At 44.2% G+C, this 19,423-nt stretch overlaps 1 protein-coding gene across 1 annotated transcript in view; it reads right to left on the bottom strand.

The window, feature by feature from the left end:
* TEX2 (testis expressed 2) overlaps positions 1-19,423 on the bottom strand; it is a 108,412-nt gene that overhangs the window by 60,767 nt on the left and 28,222 nt on the right. The window contains exon 2 of the mRNA XM_065908689.1: positions 2,968-4,630. Coding sequence (XP_065764761.1) covers positions 2,968-4,605 — 1,638 coding nt within the window. The 5' untranslated portion in view covers positions 4,606-4,630. The remainder of the gene's footprint in view (positions 1-2,967; positions 4,631-19,423) is intronic.

Raw genomic sequence — 19,423 nt, 5'->3', positions numbered from 1 at the left:
GTTAGTAAATTCTTGACTAATTAGTAGAAAACTTAGTAAACTGTAGTCTCAGCACTAAAGATCGAATGATTAAAATTAAAATCTTCCCAAGACAATTAAGAGCTCAAACCAGTTTAAACAGAATACTGCAGTCAGTCATTAGGCACTGGAAGCAACGTAAGCACCATTTTTCTTTGCTAAAGTTAGCACTAACTTAGAGGGCATGCACTTCAGGCAGACGCGGCACCACCCTGATCGGCAAGCTTAGCAGCCAAGCATAAGGATCACTTTGCTCCGCTTCTGATATGAGTGCTACACTTGAGTGTGTCACAGCCTCAAGACTGAGCACCAGCTTCTCTCAGAAAAGAAACACTCTCCTAACATATTGCCATGTGAATGGGGGAGAAAAAAAGGTTGAACTGCAGAACACAGGCATACCTCATTTTACTGTGCTTTGCTTTACTGAGCTCCACGGATGTTGCGTGTTTTACAAATTGATGGTTTGTGGCAGCCCTGCACTGTCAGCTGATGGCTGACGTTTTTTCAGTAATAACTATTTTAAAAAATATATTTTATGGAAGTACAGTAGATTTACAAAGTTGGGGATCAATGAAGTATTTTTATTTATTCGTCTGCACAGGGTCTTAGTCACACGGGATCGTCAATCTTCATGGCACCATGGGGGATCTTTAGTTCCAGCACCGCATATCTTTTTTGTTGTGGCATGCCAACTCTTACTTGCAGCATGAAGCATCCAGTTCCCTGACCAGGGATCAAACCCGGGCCCCCTGCACTGGGAACATGGAGTCTTTGCCACTGGACCACTAGGAAGTCTCCTGAAGTATTTTTAAATGAAGGTGCATACATTGGTTTTTTAGACAGAATGCTATTGTACACTTTACAGAGGACAGTACAGCGTAAACGGAACTTTTACATGCACTGGGAAACCGAAAATTCGTCTGACTCCTTTATTGCAATATTTTGTTTTATTGTGGTAGTCTAGAACTGAACCCATATCATCTCTGAGATGTCTGTATATGATCCCATTGAATCAAAACAAAAAGAGTTCCTGTGTGATATATTTACTCATATTTGCAGAAATGTAGGAAAAAACAAGGATATATATGTATATATTATATACTGTATTAACTATAATTCCCTCCCACTAGTGTGATAAAGAATAATTTTTTCCTTTGAGTTTTCTGTGTTTCTTTAAACATTGATCATGCATTTTTTTTAAATAAGGGAAAAAGGTTATTAAATTAAAAAATAAAGCAGAACAAACAATATTTTGCACTCTAAGAGTTCTTCCCCTGGTTTTGTGGGGGTTTTGTTTTGCAGTAAATAGAGATCATGATGCCCTTTACTGGAGCACTCATTTAAACAAAGAGGAGGAAAAACCTGTTAATAGAGAAACCAAACAAGCTTTGAATTATCAAAAAATCAGAAAATAACAAGTGTCAGCAAGGATGTGGAGAAACTGGAACCCGTGTGCACTACTGGTGAGAACGTAAAATGGTACAGCCACTGTAGGAAATAGTGTGGCAGCTCCTCAAAAGAGTAAAACTAGAATTACCATACGATCCAGCAATTTCACTTCTGGGTACATAAACCAAGGAATTGAAAGTATGGTCTCAAACATCTCTCTGTACACACACGCTCATGGCAGCATTGCTCACAAGAGCAAAAACGTAGAAACAACCAAAGTGTCCATCAACAGATGAAGAAGTAAGCAAAATGCAGTTAGTGTATACATACAATAGCAGCCTTAAAAAAGAATAAAATTTTGCAATATGCTACAATGGAAGAACCTTGTGGACATTATTCTAAGTGAAACAAGCCAGTCACAAAAAGACAAATACTGTGTGATTCTACTAATATGACATATTTAGAGTATTAAAAATACAACAACAACCAAGGAAGTAGAATGGTGGTTACCAGGAGCTAGACAATAGCCAGGAAAATAGGAGGTTATTGTTTAATGGGTTTAGAGTTTCCATTTTAAAAGGTGAAAAGGATACGGAGATGCACGGTGGTGACGGTTGTACAATAATGTGAATGAATATTAAACATAATACTGCTGACCTGTACACTTAAAAATGGTTAAGATGGTAGATTTTGTTAGGTGCATTTTACTAAAATTAAAAAATATATATACCCAAAAAATGTGCTTAACTTATGACCTATATAAGCTACAGCTATGCTTTCAATTGTGTATATTATGAAACATACAGAAGCACCAGAAACTTTTAAAATACGTGGAAATAAATACAAATGGAAGTTCAAATATTTTCTTTCCAATGAATTGCCTCAGGCACCCCTCGGGAGGTCCAAATCCTAAAATCTGACGGGCACAAAAAGGTAATGCCTCCTTCTCAAGCCCAGGCCCCACTGTGCACAGAGCAGTGTGCGGCAGCCCAACCCTGACACTACAATCGGTCTTCTCTTCCGCCGCCCCTTCTCTTGCATTCCAGAAGTCTTTACCCTGGGGTCCAGGGTCTCAAATAAATTTTTTTAATTATTTATTTATTTATCTGGCTGTGCCAAGTCTTTGCTGTAATACACAAGATCTAATTCCCCAACCAGGAATCGAACCCAAGTACCCTGCATTGGGAGCATAAAGTCTTAACCGCTGGACCACCAAGGAAGCACTACCCTCAAGAATATTTCATCCTAACAGACTCAGCTACCATGAATCCCCAGTAGGCAGCAAATGCCTGGCAAATTCAGAGAGAGACTGAAAAGGGAACTGAACGGAAATGCTACTGGAAATTCTCCAGAGCTACAGAGATCCTTACGAAGCTACCTGATGAACTGGCAAAACATGAGCTAGAATGAGGTTTACCAAACAAGTCTTTTGGGTGCCTGGAGATACTAAAGTCTTAGAAACACTGCTTGACCAAGCACCTGTGGAGACAGTGAACTAAAAAGATACAGTCAGATCTACAATGAGGCTGGTTGCCAGCAAGCAGCTACTGAGAGGCTTACCTTCAGGATCTCAGGTTCTTTGATATCCAGGGACCTTGGGCTCCAGTGTTGTAGATGTTTATGTAATCTGTGATGTTTATGAGCACTTGGTGGTGTAAAAAACCAAATCAGGCAGACTGCAGTCATGAATCCAAGGCCAACGCCCAGGAAGAGTCCGCTCACGTAATGGGGGAGGGGGAGGATGAGGTACGCATAGACGCAGAGGACAAAGAAGCCCAGCGTCTTGACGGGTATTTCCAGCCGCTGAGCGGCCGAGTCCACCTCGTGGTCACTGTCCGGAGCTAGGCCATCGTCCGCCAGCCCCTCTGGCTTGAGAGGGCCTTCTGGGAGCTTCTCAGCTTTACTCTCCCCCTCCGGTTCCAGGTCAAAGTCCTCGGTGTACAGTTCGCAAAACTCTTCATCTTCTTTGCTCGCTAAGGCAGACAGAGAGCATTTCTCAAGAACCAGGGAGCCGGTCTTCGGGCCTCCCTCCTTCAGCCCGCTCCCCTGGGAGCTCCTCGGTTCCGCCTCTCTCGCGGGCTCCTCGGAGGGCTGTGCGTGGTCGCTCCTGGGGACGCCCGGGTCGCTCCCCACGCCCTCCCCCTCGGAGTCACACTCCTCCTCCTTGATGCTGTAGTTGTTATTGCTTTCCAAGTGACCGTTCAGGCTGGACAGATTGGAGAGCTCGGAAGCACTTGAAGATAAGGCTTTGGGCCTGTGGCTGCCACTTTCTTCCCCTATAATTTTACTGAACAGCTGAAAAGGGTCATAGATGACTTCCGAAAGGCGTCGCTTAGTGTCTTCGATCTTGGCCTCCATTTCGGGCACTTTAAAAAAGGAGCGCGTGTCGGAAGGCGACGTCAGAGGGGAAGAGGGTGCAGTTTTGGAATCCCCACCTGTGTTCCGCGGCTGCGTGAACTGCTTGAACAGGTGTAAATTCAGCTTGGAGTCGGGGGGCCTGTAGGACACGGCGTCGGACTCCTGCCGGGAGGTGTCGGTGGACAGAGACTTGACTAACGTCTTCATCAAGTGCCTGTGCCGTGGGGGGTGGGGGGATTCTTTTGGCTCCACCTCGGTCGACAGGGACTTCACGAGGCTCAGGAAGGGTTTGGCGCTGGAAAGGGTGGAGGACGAGGCGCTGGATGAGAGGATGGGCGACCGGGAAGGCGAGGACAGCGGGGAGGAAGAGCTGGTTTTCTGCTCGGACAGGGAGGACACGCTGGGAGAGCTAGCTAAGAGCCCCGACGAGGACGACCCCGGGGACAGAGCCAATGGCACTGCACCGAATACTTGTGCGGCCGGAGCGGGGGGCTCCAGCAGCTTTACGGTGCTCTCGGAGACGGGCAAGACGGCGGGGGACACGGGCAGGCCATCCGCCAGGATGAGCTGGGCGCCGGGGCCGGCGGGGTCATGGCCACCCCCGGGTTCAAGGTAAAGGTCCTCCTTGGCTTCAAGCCCCGTTACAACGCCCTGGTCGTCCAGCCCCTCCTCCAGGCGCTCCCGGAACTCCTCCTCCTCTTCCTCCTCCTCCTCCCCGGACACCGAGAAGTGGATGGCGATAGTGTCTCGGGACACGGACCTCTGCACGTGCACTCTGGGGGCTGATGGTTTTGGCATGTCAAGGGTTTTCTCGGCATGGCGACCATTCAGACTTGTCATCGCCGGCTTCACAAGGGCTCAGGCTCTGTGAAAACAGCGAGAAAAACCGGAGGTCAGAAAGCGGTTTCTCCACGGGAGACGCTGTCCTGTGTGGACCAGAGCGCGGCTGAAGCTCACTTCTAAATGGTGATTATGCTTTTACCTGGCAGATGGCCACCCTTTCTCACTTGAGCAGGTTTAATGGTTTAATTTTCATCAAATAAATTCCAGTGAGGCATTCTCTTTTATGAGCAAACTACCCACCCGTATTATAAATGCCATACAACCTGTTCCTTCACAACATCTAAGTAATTGTTTCCTCCCTGTTAACTGGCCCATTTCTATCAGTAATTCTATACTGCAAGGCTTGAAAGGCCTGCACAACAGTTGTTACCAGCATTAGTTCAGAACTCCCACAGGATAAAATGCAGCATCCTGGCGATTTTGAGGATCTTGGAACAAAAATTTCACCAGTGGCTTTCCGGCTATAAAAAGTGAATCCTGGAGGGTTATGGCTTTCACTGCAATTTTCACAGCAATCCTAACAATTATTTGGCTTGTGTCTCCCACCAATGCTCATATAGCCTGCCACTGCAAATAAGTAGCAGAGTAACCAAGGGTGGCAAGCAACATCTGCAAACTAATTGCTGTGACCGGCTGGCTTACTTCCCAAATGGTAGGTACCCTGAGGCCAGAATATTTAGGCAGCCATAAAGACATGGCCATTTCTAAGACTTCAAGATAAAGCAAAGTTATATTTTCAGCTGAATCCAAGAATCCAAGGGCAGGAAAATGAAAGTCTCAATGCTGCAACCCACCACCAACTGAGAACCCTGCTAAGAGCTGGGGTGAGAGGCACGGAGGCGGCGTCACTTAGTCGCTGTCGAGACAAGAGACACCTGAAAAGCTGGGCAGCAAGGCAAATGAAGCCAAGCCTGCCTGAGACACCCAGTGCATTACACCATCCCCCATTCACTTAAGGCCCAGTTACAGGGACCCAGGCATCATGACAGGTCCTACCAGAGGGAAATGAACACCACCATCTGGAAAGCACGACTATCAGAGTAGCGAAAACGTACTTGAGGAGTGACCTGCAGGCCTTCTAAGGAGGGTGAGAGCAGCGTGGGAGGTAGGACACCTGCCTGCTCCTTTAAACTGATGGCAGGCTGTGGCAAGATAGGCCTGATTAGAAAGAAGGGACGAAGGCATGAAGATGAGCACGGGCATCGTGTGTCCTGACACACAGGTCTATTCTCCACGTCCAGGGTGGGGGGTGAGGGCCAGCACGAGCGAGGCATCATGGAAGAGAGGAAAGGCGGCCTTGGGGCCAGGAAACAAGGCTTCTGACACCTGCTCCTTCTCCAGCTGACTCGGTGGGACCTTGAACAAGCCAAGACCTCTCTGGGTCTCGGAATCTTCATCTGTCAAATGAGGGACCAATGACTTTGAGACTTTCTAAATCTCAAACTCTTATGTTTATGTTTAGAGGTGATAATACACAACGCAATCTGCTACTTACCCTGGTAATCTGCCATAGAGTCAACATTATGCTGCCTGATCCTTTAATTTGAAGAACTCCTATATTTAAGTCTTCTACCAAATATTCAGGTTCAAAATGCTAGCAACTGAGACTACCAAAACAAGAGAAAAAGTAAACCTGTGTTTGTTTGGAGGTGATGGGGGAGAAAAATCAAGGTGAGGAGGAGAGGGAGGGCAGGAAAAACTATTTCCTAGAAACAAGAAATAATCCAGTGATGACAAGAACTACAGTTCAAGAGCCCAGTCACAACAAAGATACATCTCAAACTACCAATTTCTACAGTATCAACATTTGAGAGAAATTACTTTCATAAAAACTTTTCAATCGAGTTTTGCCCAAGCTCCTTCATGATCCTCAGGCTCTCCTGTCCCCATTGGAGCCAAGAAAAAAGAATGATTTCTATTGATCAGACAAAACACTCAAATCCAGGAGCTGGCAGTAAGCTAGAAAGACACAGCCGCAGGTCCAGGACAATCCTTCCCTGTTATCTCAAAGCCAACATGTTTGTTGGCTTAGGAAGAAGAAAAATACGAAGTACAAAACCCATTTTTCATTTTAATGGCCACCTACTTTTATAGGGGCTTCCCTGATAGCTCAGTTGGTTAAGAATCCACCTGCAATGCAGGAGACCCCAGTCCAATTCCTGGGTCAGGAAGATCCCCTGGAGAAAGGATAGGCTACCCACTCCAGTATCCTTGGGCTTCCTTTGTGGCTCAGCTGGTAAAGAATCTGCCCACAATGCAGGAGACCTGGGTTCAGTCCCTGGGTTGGGAAGATTCCCTGGAGAAGGGAAAGGCTACCCACTCCAGTATTCTGGCCTGGAGAATTCCATGAACTGTATAGTCCATGGGGTGGCAAAGAATCAGACACGACCAAGCAACTTTCACTTTTACAGGGGTAATTTTAAAATAAAATAATAGAGGTAATTTAAAAAGAAAGTTTGGTTTTTGATGATTCTCAGTAGGCTGAAAAATAAGCTATTTCAATTGCTTTAATAACATAAAGGATGATCTGAAAGGCTCTGCTACTCTGAGGCTGGTAGTGAAAGTGACAGTGGGCACAGGTGCAAATACAGAGAGCATGACTGGGGGCTGAACAGAGTAAGTCAGTCATCTGGGGAGCAAGAGTGGAGAGGCTCTTCTGGAGTTGAGGTGGGATGGTTTGGGAATCTGCAGGCAAAGTCAGGCCCAGTCCAGAAGGCCAACAATAGTGCTTCCAGAAGCTTGTGGTCTCAGCAACCAGACAGGGCCATTAGGGGCCCATCTGCCCAAGCCTCCAACACATAGTCGGGCCTCCTGACTTTACAGGAACCTCAGCTGATCTCTGACTAGACTGTCTTAAGATCTTGTTGGGCTGCACCCTGCAGGCCTACAATGCTGTATTCACCCAGCTTCAAGACCAAAGAAGAAACAGCCCAGACTCAGTGACGGAGACAATCAATGGTTTAGTGGATGGGGGAATTTACATGTCTGAAGCAAGGTTCTGGAGCAATATCCACCATGTGCAGTCCGTGGTGAGCAAGACATGGCAGCAGTCTTTGCTGCCAAAGGGAAGGGGAGACTGCTAGTTATAGGGGGAATTGACATCAGGTTTGCTCACTGGTAACCAGGGAAACTAGCAGCAGGGCATGCCCCTTACTGCCCCTTTTGATAAGAACAGTCACTAGCTGGGGCCTGGGGCAAATATGCAGGTGGGTCAGTCCTGTGAATAGGTATAAGTGAAGCAGGCACTGGAAGAGCGTGGGATGTACAGAGAGCAAGAGAACAGTCATCTTGAGTGGCCCGTGTCAGCCAGCTGGGCTGAGCTGGGCCTCCTGAAGAGCTAGGTGCTGACTGGCTCACCACTGCTGACGTCCTGCCTAGGGCTCAAGCAGTGGCCTTAGAGGTTTGGAATAAACTCTCCCAAATCAGGTTTTACTAAAACAAGCCACACGAGGCTAAAGCAGCACTACTACTTTTCAAAATAAGAAAATCTTACAGCCCTTTTTGCTCATCTGCAAGTGAGGGGGCTAGGTCAGATAAACAAAGATTGCTTCAAGGAGCCAAACTGCTGATAACTGTATGCCCTGGAACCAGAGTCCATGGATTGGGTTCTAGACAAATCTGATCATCATGTGGCTGCTCCCTCTTCCTCCTAGGGAGTCCTCCAAGCACCCCCTCTCCATCCTTCATGGGCTGGTGGCTGGGGCCAGTAAGACTGACCTTCCTACGGCCAAGGTCAAGGGAACAACACCTGCCTGCTATCCAGGAACTTTACGTGACTGCTCCAGGGGCACAGCACTGAATGAGGAGGGGCGGGGAGCCGGTCAGACGAGGGCTCTTGGCACTCATGTCCCGATTCGCCACCACAGCGATCTGCCTCCTCAAGCGTGTCATGCACGCTTGTTATTCCTGCTTGTCCTGGTCTTGGTACGGCCCTCCGTGCACCGGCATGAACTGCTCTCTCAGGAGCTGAGAGCATGGTTCTCAACATCTAGCATGTGACCAGCAGGATTGGGAAATAAGAACTCGTTATCCATCTTATAATCTAGCATCATAAAAAAGTAGCCTCCTGCCCTCTACTATCTCAACTCAATTATAACCGGACTCAAACTAAATAAATGAGGACAACCTTTTCTCAAGCTCTCAGGAACTGAAATGTCAATAAAGGTCATTTCTCTCCCAACAGGTCTCCTTTTTCCAACCACCAGCAAGAGACCTTGGGTTTTAACAATGATTTTGAGTCTTGTGAGGGGAGTGCCTAAAGCTTCCACTGTCAATTAGGATGATTTCCTGCCAGAGGTATGTTTAAACAAAAGTCTGATTTGGTCATGAGCAAAGTATGCTAAATATGAACCCCATCCAGCCCCAGAATGGACGGGGGTACAATAGCTAGGTGAGGTTGATAAACTGAAGTCAGACGTCTGGTGTCTGGGAAAACAGGTTCTATTTGTCAGTTCCACCATTCTGCTGAAAACAAGTAACAATGAAATCAATATTAAAATAAAAAAACAAACTGAAAAGCACTGAAGCTTCAACAACTGAGTAAAGAATCGCAAGCCCGGCAGGAAGAAAGAACCTCAGAGAGATGAGCCCTACAGAAGCTGCTCTTGCCCTCAAAACACTGGATGATTCTGCCAAATTGGAACCTTCATTTTATTGATCTTCTGAACAGAAATCGTAGTTCAGGGCTGGCTGAGGTGGAGCCCTAACTGGAGATTGTTCCCCAATGAGCTGGGACGTCAAAGAGCTACACCTACCTGGGAGTAGGTGAGCCAGAGGCAAATGGCCCTCACTTAGATCTGAGCTTCAAGGCCATTAAGCTAAGTGAAGGAAGCCAATCACAGAAAGACGAATACTGTGTGATTCCATTTTGTGAGCTATCTAAAGTACTCAAACTCAAACAAACAGAAAATAGGACGGCAGTTACCAGGGGCTGGGAAGTAGGAAATAGGGAGTTGTTTTGTAATGGATATAGAGTTTTGTATGATTAAAGAATTCTATAGATCAGTTGCATAACAATGTGAATATATTTTCACTACTGAGTTGTACACTTAAAAACGGGATGGTAAATTTTATGTTACTTACCATAAGACTCTTGAGTCCCTTGGACTGTAAGGAGATCAAACCAGTCAATCCTAAAGGAAATCAACCCTAAATATTCATTGGAAGGACTGATGCTCAAGCTGAAGCTCCAATATTTTGGCCACCTAATGCAAAGAGTCGACTAATTAAAAAAGACCCTGATGCTGGGAAAGGTTGAAGGCAGGAGGAGAAGGGGATGACAGAGGATGACATGGTTTGATGGCATCACTGACTCAATGGACATGAGTTTGAGCAAGCTCCAGGAGATGGTGAAGGACAGGGAAGCCTGGCGTGCTGCAGTCCATGGGGTCACGAAAAGTCAGACTCGACTGAGTAACTGAACAACAATAATTAAAAAATAACTTTAAATTCACCAGTCACAACTTCAGAATGAAATAATATAATACCCTGAACCACTTATGCCGACTAAAACAATTCAAAAAGCTCACATTGTTCTTTAGTGTTTATACCACCATGTGGTTATGTTATAAGATAATAAATGCAAATGTATTCATTTATGCTGTCATACTTTTAGCAGGTGGGGAAGTTATTTAGAGCCAAATGCTCTCTGAACCTTAGTCAGGTCTGTTTCAAGGAAGCAGAGTATCTTGAACCATTCTGGGGATGATGAGTCTTGATTAAAGTCTTCACCGTAAGTCTCCAGTAAAGTTATTATGCTTTGTAAAGATGTTCATAGCTCTTACTAAGACTGAGAAAGCCTCTAACAAGGGTTTCTCTCCCCAGCATTGATGCAGGATCATAGTCTATGCAGTCTAAAAATAAGGAAAAATAAGGAACAAATCAGTGGCTCCCATCTAACCTGAATTCATAAAAAACAAAGGCCTCAACAAGAAGCTGGTAGCCAACTGCCCTCCCAACATGCCCTCCCATGGATATTACGAACTCCATGATATCAACCTCATCGAAGTCAGTTAGAATAGCAACATCCATGAAATTTATTTTATTTCTAGTCACTCAAAAAGGTTATCACCATTAATTAGTTCACGAAAAGCCAATCAACAATAAATCAGATTGTACAATGAAAAATGAAGAACTCTTTCAGGGCTCACTGTTGGCATTTATTAACTCGGAGATAACAACCTCTCTGAATCTGATAGGTTTGTTGTTTTCTGTGAGTTTTCTGGACTAGTTTGCTATTAACAACTGCCCTTCTTGCCTCTAGCTGTATTTGAAACAATTCAATCTCGGGATCTTATAGAGCCATGAAAAGAGAAGAGTTCCTTCCAGGCCACCCACTCATCAGCAACTCATCTCCTTGGTCCTCTCACATTAGAACAGCCAAACAGTAATGTGGCCGTTATTATTATCAACATCAACATTATTATTATTCTCAGTCATATAGTAGGTTAGAGGACGTGCTGGAGGAAGGAAAAAGAGGAGGGAAATGGGCAATTGTGATTGAAAATTAAACTTGTCTCCAGATGTAGCGAGCACACTAACACAGCATCTTAAAAAGCAAGCCTGGTTTGGAATATGCCTCATTTCTCAGAAGCATCCCTAATCCTTCAACATCATTGTGAAAATTCTTTGTCTTTGTAAAATTTGGCCCATTAAGATATTTGCTGTCTTTGGACAAGCTTGCACTTGGACATATGATGTATGGGCACCATCTGCTAGCATGGGTTGTGTCAGTCAATAGTCTTAATTCCAAAGCATCTCTTGGCAGAGGAAAAGAGTCAAGCTGCATTGTACTGCAGACAATGTCCTAACATCTCTTATCTGTGCAAGCTTTTAATAGGATTTGGTTTTAGGAAAAGTAGAGAAGGGCCTCAGGACTCGTTTTTTTCCATCTTGATGCTGCAGAGGAAGTGGTGAATCTGGTCAAGAACAACTAGTATAGGCAGGTCTGATTTAGCCTAAAAATCTCAAGTACATCTTAATAGCCATCCCTTGATTCATTTAAATTCAATGAAGCAGCTGAGAACTGCCAGCAGCCAACAGATTCTAATCTGTTAATACTCCACCTTACAAACAAAAATCAATATTGACATTGTAGATAATGAACTAGTGTTAGCCTCAGCTTCATTTAAAAGGAGAAAAGAAAGAAAAAAGATGGTACTCTGCTACCAGCACAGGCATCCTCACAAGGCACTTAGACCTTGACTGTGAGAAACCTGGAACTCCTATGCCATCAGTTGTTAGGTTCCCAGACTGACTCAGTCTCTTCCAACCTAGTAGAACAACACAACACAAGGGTGATACGATTAACACACAACAGCTTCACCCTCTGCAGCCTTTTACACCTAGTATGAGGAAGGCCCCCCTGGGAAGAGGGCCACATCCCTGAAGGAAAAAGGGGTTCAGAAGCATCAACGTGATGAGAATTTTGCTTTATAGACTGCTGGATGGTTCTGGTAGTGAAATCCAAATGCAGTAACTCTTTCAAAACCAGGTCACACCTTCAGCACAACCACATGAGGCCTATGGAGGTTTATAAAAGATAATCCCGATGCCATCCATGGGGCGCGGGGGTGGGGAGATCTCAAGGAGACAACAGATGTCATATGATGACGTCTATATGAAAGTTCAAAACAAAACAACTCTGAAGTAATGAAAACTCAGGATAGATATGCCCAAATCAGATGGCACTAATAGAATAAAGGAGTCTGGGAATTTTTTTTTTAAGCAGAAAAACCATGTTATGTGACTTAGGAGGAAGAGATGTGAACAAAATAATATGCCAGATGTGAAACAGCAGCATATGGAAAGGCACTGAGATGGAAACAAGTCAATCAAGTTAGAACAAGACAGTTGCTAAACGACTGGGTCGGCTATAGATGAAGGGCTGTACTGGAGGCATGGGAGGAAGATTAATATTTGATTTTAGAGGCAGGGAATTAATTGCTCAACACCTCTGAAGCCTAAGTGCTTGCATTTATATTTAAATCTTAGGAAACAGAACCACTGGAGGTTCTTGGGAAGTCTGCAACCTGGATGTAAATAGTTTTGTTCAGGTGAGTGCCTGGAACCTGGGAGACTGTGGTGCTGAAAATCCAGGAGGATGAGCAGAGGGTAGTGGCTGTGGTCACAAAAGAGCACATTTTTCAAGAGCTCATCGGGTCAAAAGTTAATAAGGAAGTGAATCTGACAAAGAGTAAATGGAGTTCCTTATTCAGTTTTCATTTTTGCAACCATTTATTGATTTATTTATGGCCACACAGTGTGGCTTGTAGGATCTTAGTTCCCTGACCAGGGATTGAACTCAAGCCCTCAGCAGTGAAAGCTCAGAGTTCTAACCACTGGACAAACAGGGAACTCTCAAAACCATTTAAAGGCTGAGATTATTTCCAAATGAAAAACAACAACCACAAAAGCAGTTTCCTAACTACTGTTTGGCTTTGAGTCTATTGTCATATATTGCTCCCTCCCTCTGCCCATGGGCCCTTCCAGTCAGAGTTATCAAGCTCAGTTACAGGAGGGAGCCCAAGTTTTAATATTCTTTGAATTTTTTAAACTTTATTTTGAAATAATTATAGACTCTCAGGAAGTTGCATAAGAGAAGTCCTGTATACATTTCACCAATCATTCCTTATATTTTAAAATCAAACTTTTTTTTAAAGTGATGTTTTGATCATGCTGTGAGGCATGCAGGATCTTGGATTCCCAACTAGGGACTGAACCTGCACCCCCTGCAGTGGAAGCACAGAGTCTTAACCACTGGACCACCAGGTCAAACCTTAAAGGCAAATTCCAAATGGTTAGGAAGTCAAGTTTTAACCACAGACCACGAATTCATCCCTGTTAAAAAAACGTATTCCAACGGGCAGAGTGAAACTTCCGCTTATAAGGACTTTCTAATAGTCTTGCGTAAGGTCTTCAACGGTCAACTTTAGGAAGACAGCATCAGTAGATACTTCCCAAGTACAGGAACAGCCAATTCACGCGAAAGTTCAAAAGGCCAGTAACAAAAAAGCTCAGCTGACCAGATACAACAAAGAATCAAGAAACAAATCAATGAAACAATTTTGGTCATCAAATTTCATCATTAAAATATAATATGGGATGATGTCAAGGGCATGTTGAGACAAACCCTCTATTATATTGGCACATAATCAGCAAAAACTTTTCTGAAACCAATTCTGCAGTAACTATTAAGTACCTCAGTAATGTTCATACCTACACACACCAGGCAGAAAAAGGACTGGAGGGGCATTAATGCTAGTTTTCTCCATGTAACAGGCTTATGGGTAATCTTTATTTTCTACTTTTTAGGTATTTCCAAATCCTATTAATTAGGTAATTCCAAATACTTTCATAATCTGCGTGGGGGGGGAATTACATGTAATAAGTGTATGTCAATTTCAAAAAAAAAAAAAATAATAATAATAATAATAATAATAATAATAAATAAATAAAACATTAACTTCAGAATATCTAATCGTATTAATACTAGCTGCTCATCCCCCACAACTTACCCATGAGAAAACTAAGACACAGAAAGATTCATTTTTATAAAACAAGTCATACCATATGTATATATGTAATCTGTTTTAATACTCAAGAAGTAATCTAGCATCTGGAAAGTAATCTAATATCTGGGAATCAGCAAGACCTTTGTGTTCAGTTCTACTAACATGGTAGAATCTGACCCTCAAGCAAATGTATTTACTCTAACCAAGCCTCCATTTCTCCATCTGCAAAATGGGAATGACAAAAGACAATTCAGAAGATTAAATAAAACAATTTATATAAAAAGTACTGAACATGGTCCCTGGTACAGAGCAAGCATTTCTAAAATGTTAACTGTTCATACGTAAGTATTTCCTCAAGTCAACAGATTCTTTAACACATGACTTTAGCTTTATGAAATGAATATTCTATAATGGAACCATTTCAACATGGGCTACTACAATATTTTCTGCTATGACACACAATGCTATAATACATTATGATGCTCTACATACCTCTGACAGCTTCTCTGATTATTTCCTATGTGTGTTTGCTCAGTCATGCCCAACTCTTTGTGACCCTATGGACTGTAGCCTGCCAGGCTCCTCTGCTCATGGAATTTTCCAGGCAAAAATACTGGGTTGCCATTTCCTTCTCCAGGGGATCTTCCTGACCCAGGGATCAAACCTGCATCTCCTGCGCTGGCAGGTGGGTTCTTTACCACTGTATTACCTGGGAAGCCTGATTATCCACTTAGAAAATATTTTTAGACATGGAATTACACAGCCAAATAGTATATATAAATTTTCACTGCAGCTTAAAAAAAACCACACAATTTCAAGTTCATTTAAAAAAAATTTTCAAAAAACAGATGTATGGAGAGGAAAAGTGAAAATTTTTCCTGCTTTCCCCAAAAATCAATTGTTTACAATGCACCCTCTGTCCTTCTATATGAATTTATAAATGCACACAAACACACAGAGCTATTTTTGTTTTTAGTCTTAAGTCATACTACACATATCGTTTTGCCCTGTGTTTTTCACATATTTCCTGGGCCCCTTCCTAGTGCCAATACATACAAATCTACAGGCACACACACTTTTGCTTCATGGTATGGATATACCATCATTCATTTAATCACTCCTTTATTGACAGAAAGTTGACTTTTTTCCAGTTTTTACACTAAAAACAACGCTGCTTTGAAAAGTTTCCTATGTAAATCTAATGCACAGAGCAAGTCTATCATAAAGTTTCTACCTTGAACCCCTATCATGACTGAACATTATTTTTAATTATTACCCATCTGATGGATGGGGAAAAGGCACCTCAATGCTTTGAGAATAAGTTCATGTTTCCTCGCAGCTGTTTCTCTTCTCTTAACTGGCCGTTCACTTTTCTTGCCCAAGGATTTTTCTTAATCACTTTACGTATCATGGATAATTAACACTTTGTCTACTTTACGTGCGGGAAATATTTTTCCCCATCTCTGACTTTTAACCATTATGGTCCTTTTAAAAAAACATACAAAGTTTTATATTTTTAGTGTTGTACCTCTCAACCTTGTCTTTATATTTTCTTAGTTTTTACTTCCTGAAGAAGCCTTCCTCATTCCATCAGCATAAAAGTATTACTCTCTGAAATCATTTTAGAAAACACTGACAATAACATATATAACACATGTAACGTTCTCTGTTCCCTATACAAGAATTAAATTTTGACTTTGGAAAAAACTGACCCATTTGGACAATCATATTTTCCAGCTATAATAAGCAATAAAGTACTTGAATTTTTCCTCTCCAAATCATACTAGTCAACCAGAAAACCTAGTCTACATATCTGAATCCATTCATATCTATTGACTGTTTAGTTTCACATGCAAAAATTATTTTTGATTAATTCTTCATAAGTTGAAAAAAAGTCTCTGAGAACTTAAAAAAATTAGCCTTTCTTTTTCAGTGAGAAACAATACTTTTCATACATGCATCAATAGACTTAATCTTGACAAAGGGCAGTAAAATCTGCTTAAGTGTATACTTACATCAGAATTTTATTTACAGGTAAAGAATCTGAGGCCTGAAGAAGACAATGTTTTAAAAATCAGGTTTAAGAAGTCTGTGTGACTGTGTGTGTAGGGGACAGCAGTGGGATTGAAAGGAAGTGGAGGGGAGGAGATGAGAGAAGGTGGCAAGAAAGAGGGCTTCCCAGGCGTGGGGTGTGTGCTGGCCCTTGGAGGTTGGACAAGCTGACTGCAGAGACCAGGTAGAGAGTACGTTCCAAATGAAGGATGGAGTGAGGGTAAAGGGAAGGAGGCAAGACACCCAAGGCCACATCCAACACCTGCAAGAAGGCCTGGAGGTACCGGGTTCCTGGCAGAGGTCCTGGACAGCCATCTGTCCACACTGTGGCTCCCTCTGAAGAGAACCACTTGCCCACAGGCATCCTGAGATCTCCCCCATCCCACTCCACCACCACTGAGGACTGTGACCGGGACGGACTTTAACTGAGAGCAGCCCTGTGATACGAGCCGGCCCTGAAGTCCACCCCCAAGTGTGAGATTTTGACAACTGCTCCGTTGGTAGTGGAATCAGTCACTGAAAACGCAGACCAAGGGAAGCCAATGAGGCGGCAAGGCTAGGAGACCAGCAGAGGACCAAGACCCTCAAATAACGGTGACGGGGCTCACGCCCTTCACCTCCTCGAACCTTGGGTTCTTTCGCTGTAAACCAGGGCGAGGGGGGGGACGGTCCTCTGTTATTTTTAAGGAATTTTCCAGAAAGCTCTAAATTTTATCAGTCTGTGAGTCTATAAGTCAATTTCCATGGGAAAGAACCTCCTTAGAGGCCTACTTTTTCATTTTGCACCAGAGAAATTCTTGGCCAGTGCTCAAATCAAGCTAAGTACACTTGGACTAATGTGCCTAAGGCAATTAAGTCCAAATACTTTTCTAATAACATTCCAACATTTCATCTCACATTAACAAACACTTCTAGACCTTCCGGACTGGTCTTGCTTAGCCCAGCTGTAGAAACATCCCTTATCTCTGGTTACAGGTGGAGAGTGGGCTGACTCCGCTAAGAATGTGATGCAGATTAGCAGCACCTGGGTGTGCTGGGGCAACAGAGGACATGTGTCAGTCTGGCTTCCTCAGGCATCCCTTATCCGTCCCCCTCCACCCCACCTCCCCAATGCCACACTGCACAAAAGGGCTGCCTCTGCGCCAGCTGTGGTAAGCACAGAACTCCCATCAGGCTCTCTACCCCACCGCTTCCTTTGTTCTTACTTGGCACAGATGTCCCTTCGAGCACCACCTCCTGGCTCCTCCCTCCTGTGGATTCATCCCACACCAGCTCCATGTTCCCACCGCCCTCACTTCTACAGTGCCCTGCAGAGGGCCCCGGGGACACAACGCCCTGCCTCTCGCACAAAACACCATCCGCCTTCTATTCTGCCTGGCTCTTTTTTTTTTTTTTTAATGGAGAGGAGACCAAAGTAACAGAAGGGCTGGCCTCGTTTTCAAGACTAAACCACCATCTGTACTTTCAGAGCAAACCACCATCTACACCACCCCCTTTAAGTCATCAGCCCTGCTATCTACTGCCTGTGAGACATCCATCCACACCAGGGCTGGAGTCACTCCTGCTGCTAGGGATCTCGACCCCAGCCAGGGAGGGTATGGAGCTGGGAGGGTAAGGGGCAGGGGGGACATGGTTGCTGCAGACCCCAGCCAGGAGGCGGCTATGGCATGCAGACCTGGCCTATGTCCTTGCTGCTTCCAGGAAACTCCTGAATTAGCGCACTGATTTCCTAGTCAGATCCCCCACAGGTGTGATTCCAGGCCTTGTCTCTCATCCAGGCCTCCTTTGTCTTTTCCCTTTCTCCTTCTGAGCACATGGCCTTGCCCCCAAATCACCAGGAAGGCGGTATGAGTTGCTATCTTGTCTCCCATATCCATCTATCCACACCAATCACTATTCCCATTCCCTGGAGAGGGATTCTTCCACCCATTCTTATCTCTTCTCCACCCACACACAGACTCTATCTGGGACCAAAGAAGTCTAATTCTAAACCAAGGGACCCACCTCATTCCTGCCCACCCCACGCTGGCCCACTAAGTCCCTCTCATCCATCAAGGAGCCACTGCTCTTCCAACTGAGGCCCCAATCAAGAGAGTCTTCTCTTCTTTACCCACCAAACCTCTTCTCTTCAGTTTTCCAAGTCCTGTAGACGCCCACCTCACACCTCAGCATTTCTCTTTGACTTCACCCCTTGCCCCAGTCTCCAGACTACATGGCATTCTGCTACCAGACTAGTCTTTAAAATACTGCTCTCATCATGTCACCATTTTGCTCAAAATTCTATCATGTTTCTGTGTCTCATCTAATCTCCGTGGCCTTCAGGACCTAATATGCCCCAGTTGGGTCCTGGGTCCATAGGTCTACTCAACATATTTCCAGTTACTGTAAAGTGTTCCCAATATTCTGGCTGGGTGTAGGAGGCACTGGCTCATGTGAAAACCATCCTCCTTCCACCTCCATTTCTGAAGCACCCCATACTAGACATGCCTTCCCCTCTCTCCTCTGACTTTTCAAATCCTAGCATACTCCATGAAGGCAGTGACACCTGAACTGAACCTCTGTTTCCTTCTGGACAGCTCTAGCCCCTCAGGTGACCTCCTACAACATTTACACCACCCAAATAACCAAAGAGAGTAAATCCTCAACCAAAAGGAGACGGAGTTCCGAAAGTTCATCAGTAAATCAACTGTCTAAAATTCCAAATCCATTTATCCTGAATGACAATAAATGGGAAATAAGTTCATAGGCCCACAAAACTTATGAAGTCCACAATATAACCTCTATGGTACAAGTTTTCCAAACTGTACAGAACCGCTATTTATAATTCACTCAAAAGACTGAAGGCAAAAGGAGAAGGGGGTGACAGAGGATGAGATGGTTAGATAGCATCACCAACTCAATGGACATGAGTTTGAGCAAACTCTAGAAGATAGTGGAGGACAGAGGAGCCTGGCATGCTGCAGTTCACGAGGTCACAAAGAGTCAGATATGACTTAGCAACTGAACAAAAGAAAAACACATTCTGAGCTCAGATAATGTCAGGGCCCTAGAATGAGGGCCACACTCCAGAAAAAGACAATTCTAAAGACTAGGAAGCCAAAGGCCCAGGGGGTAAATCCAGACACTTTTCACCCCTCTGCCCCAGGAAGCCTTCTAGAGTCTGAACTCCACTTCCAATCCTGCCCAAGGACATGAGTGCTTTAATTCATGTGTGAAATTTTCTCATTCAACAGAAGCAAGCCTCTGGAAAA

Source organism: Muntiacus reevesi, chromosome 18, assembly GCF_963930625.1.
Source record: "Muntiacus reevesi chromosome 18, mMunRee1.1, whole genome shotgun sequence".
NCBI lineage: Eukaryota > Metazoa > Chordata > Mammalia > Artiodactyla > Cervidae > Muntiacus > Muntiacus reevesi.
This window is presented reverse-complemented; position numbering and strand designations above follow the sequence as displayed.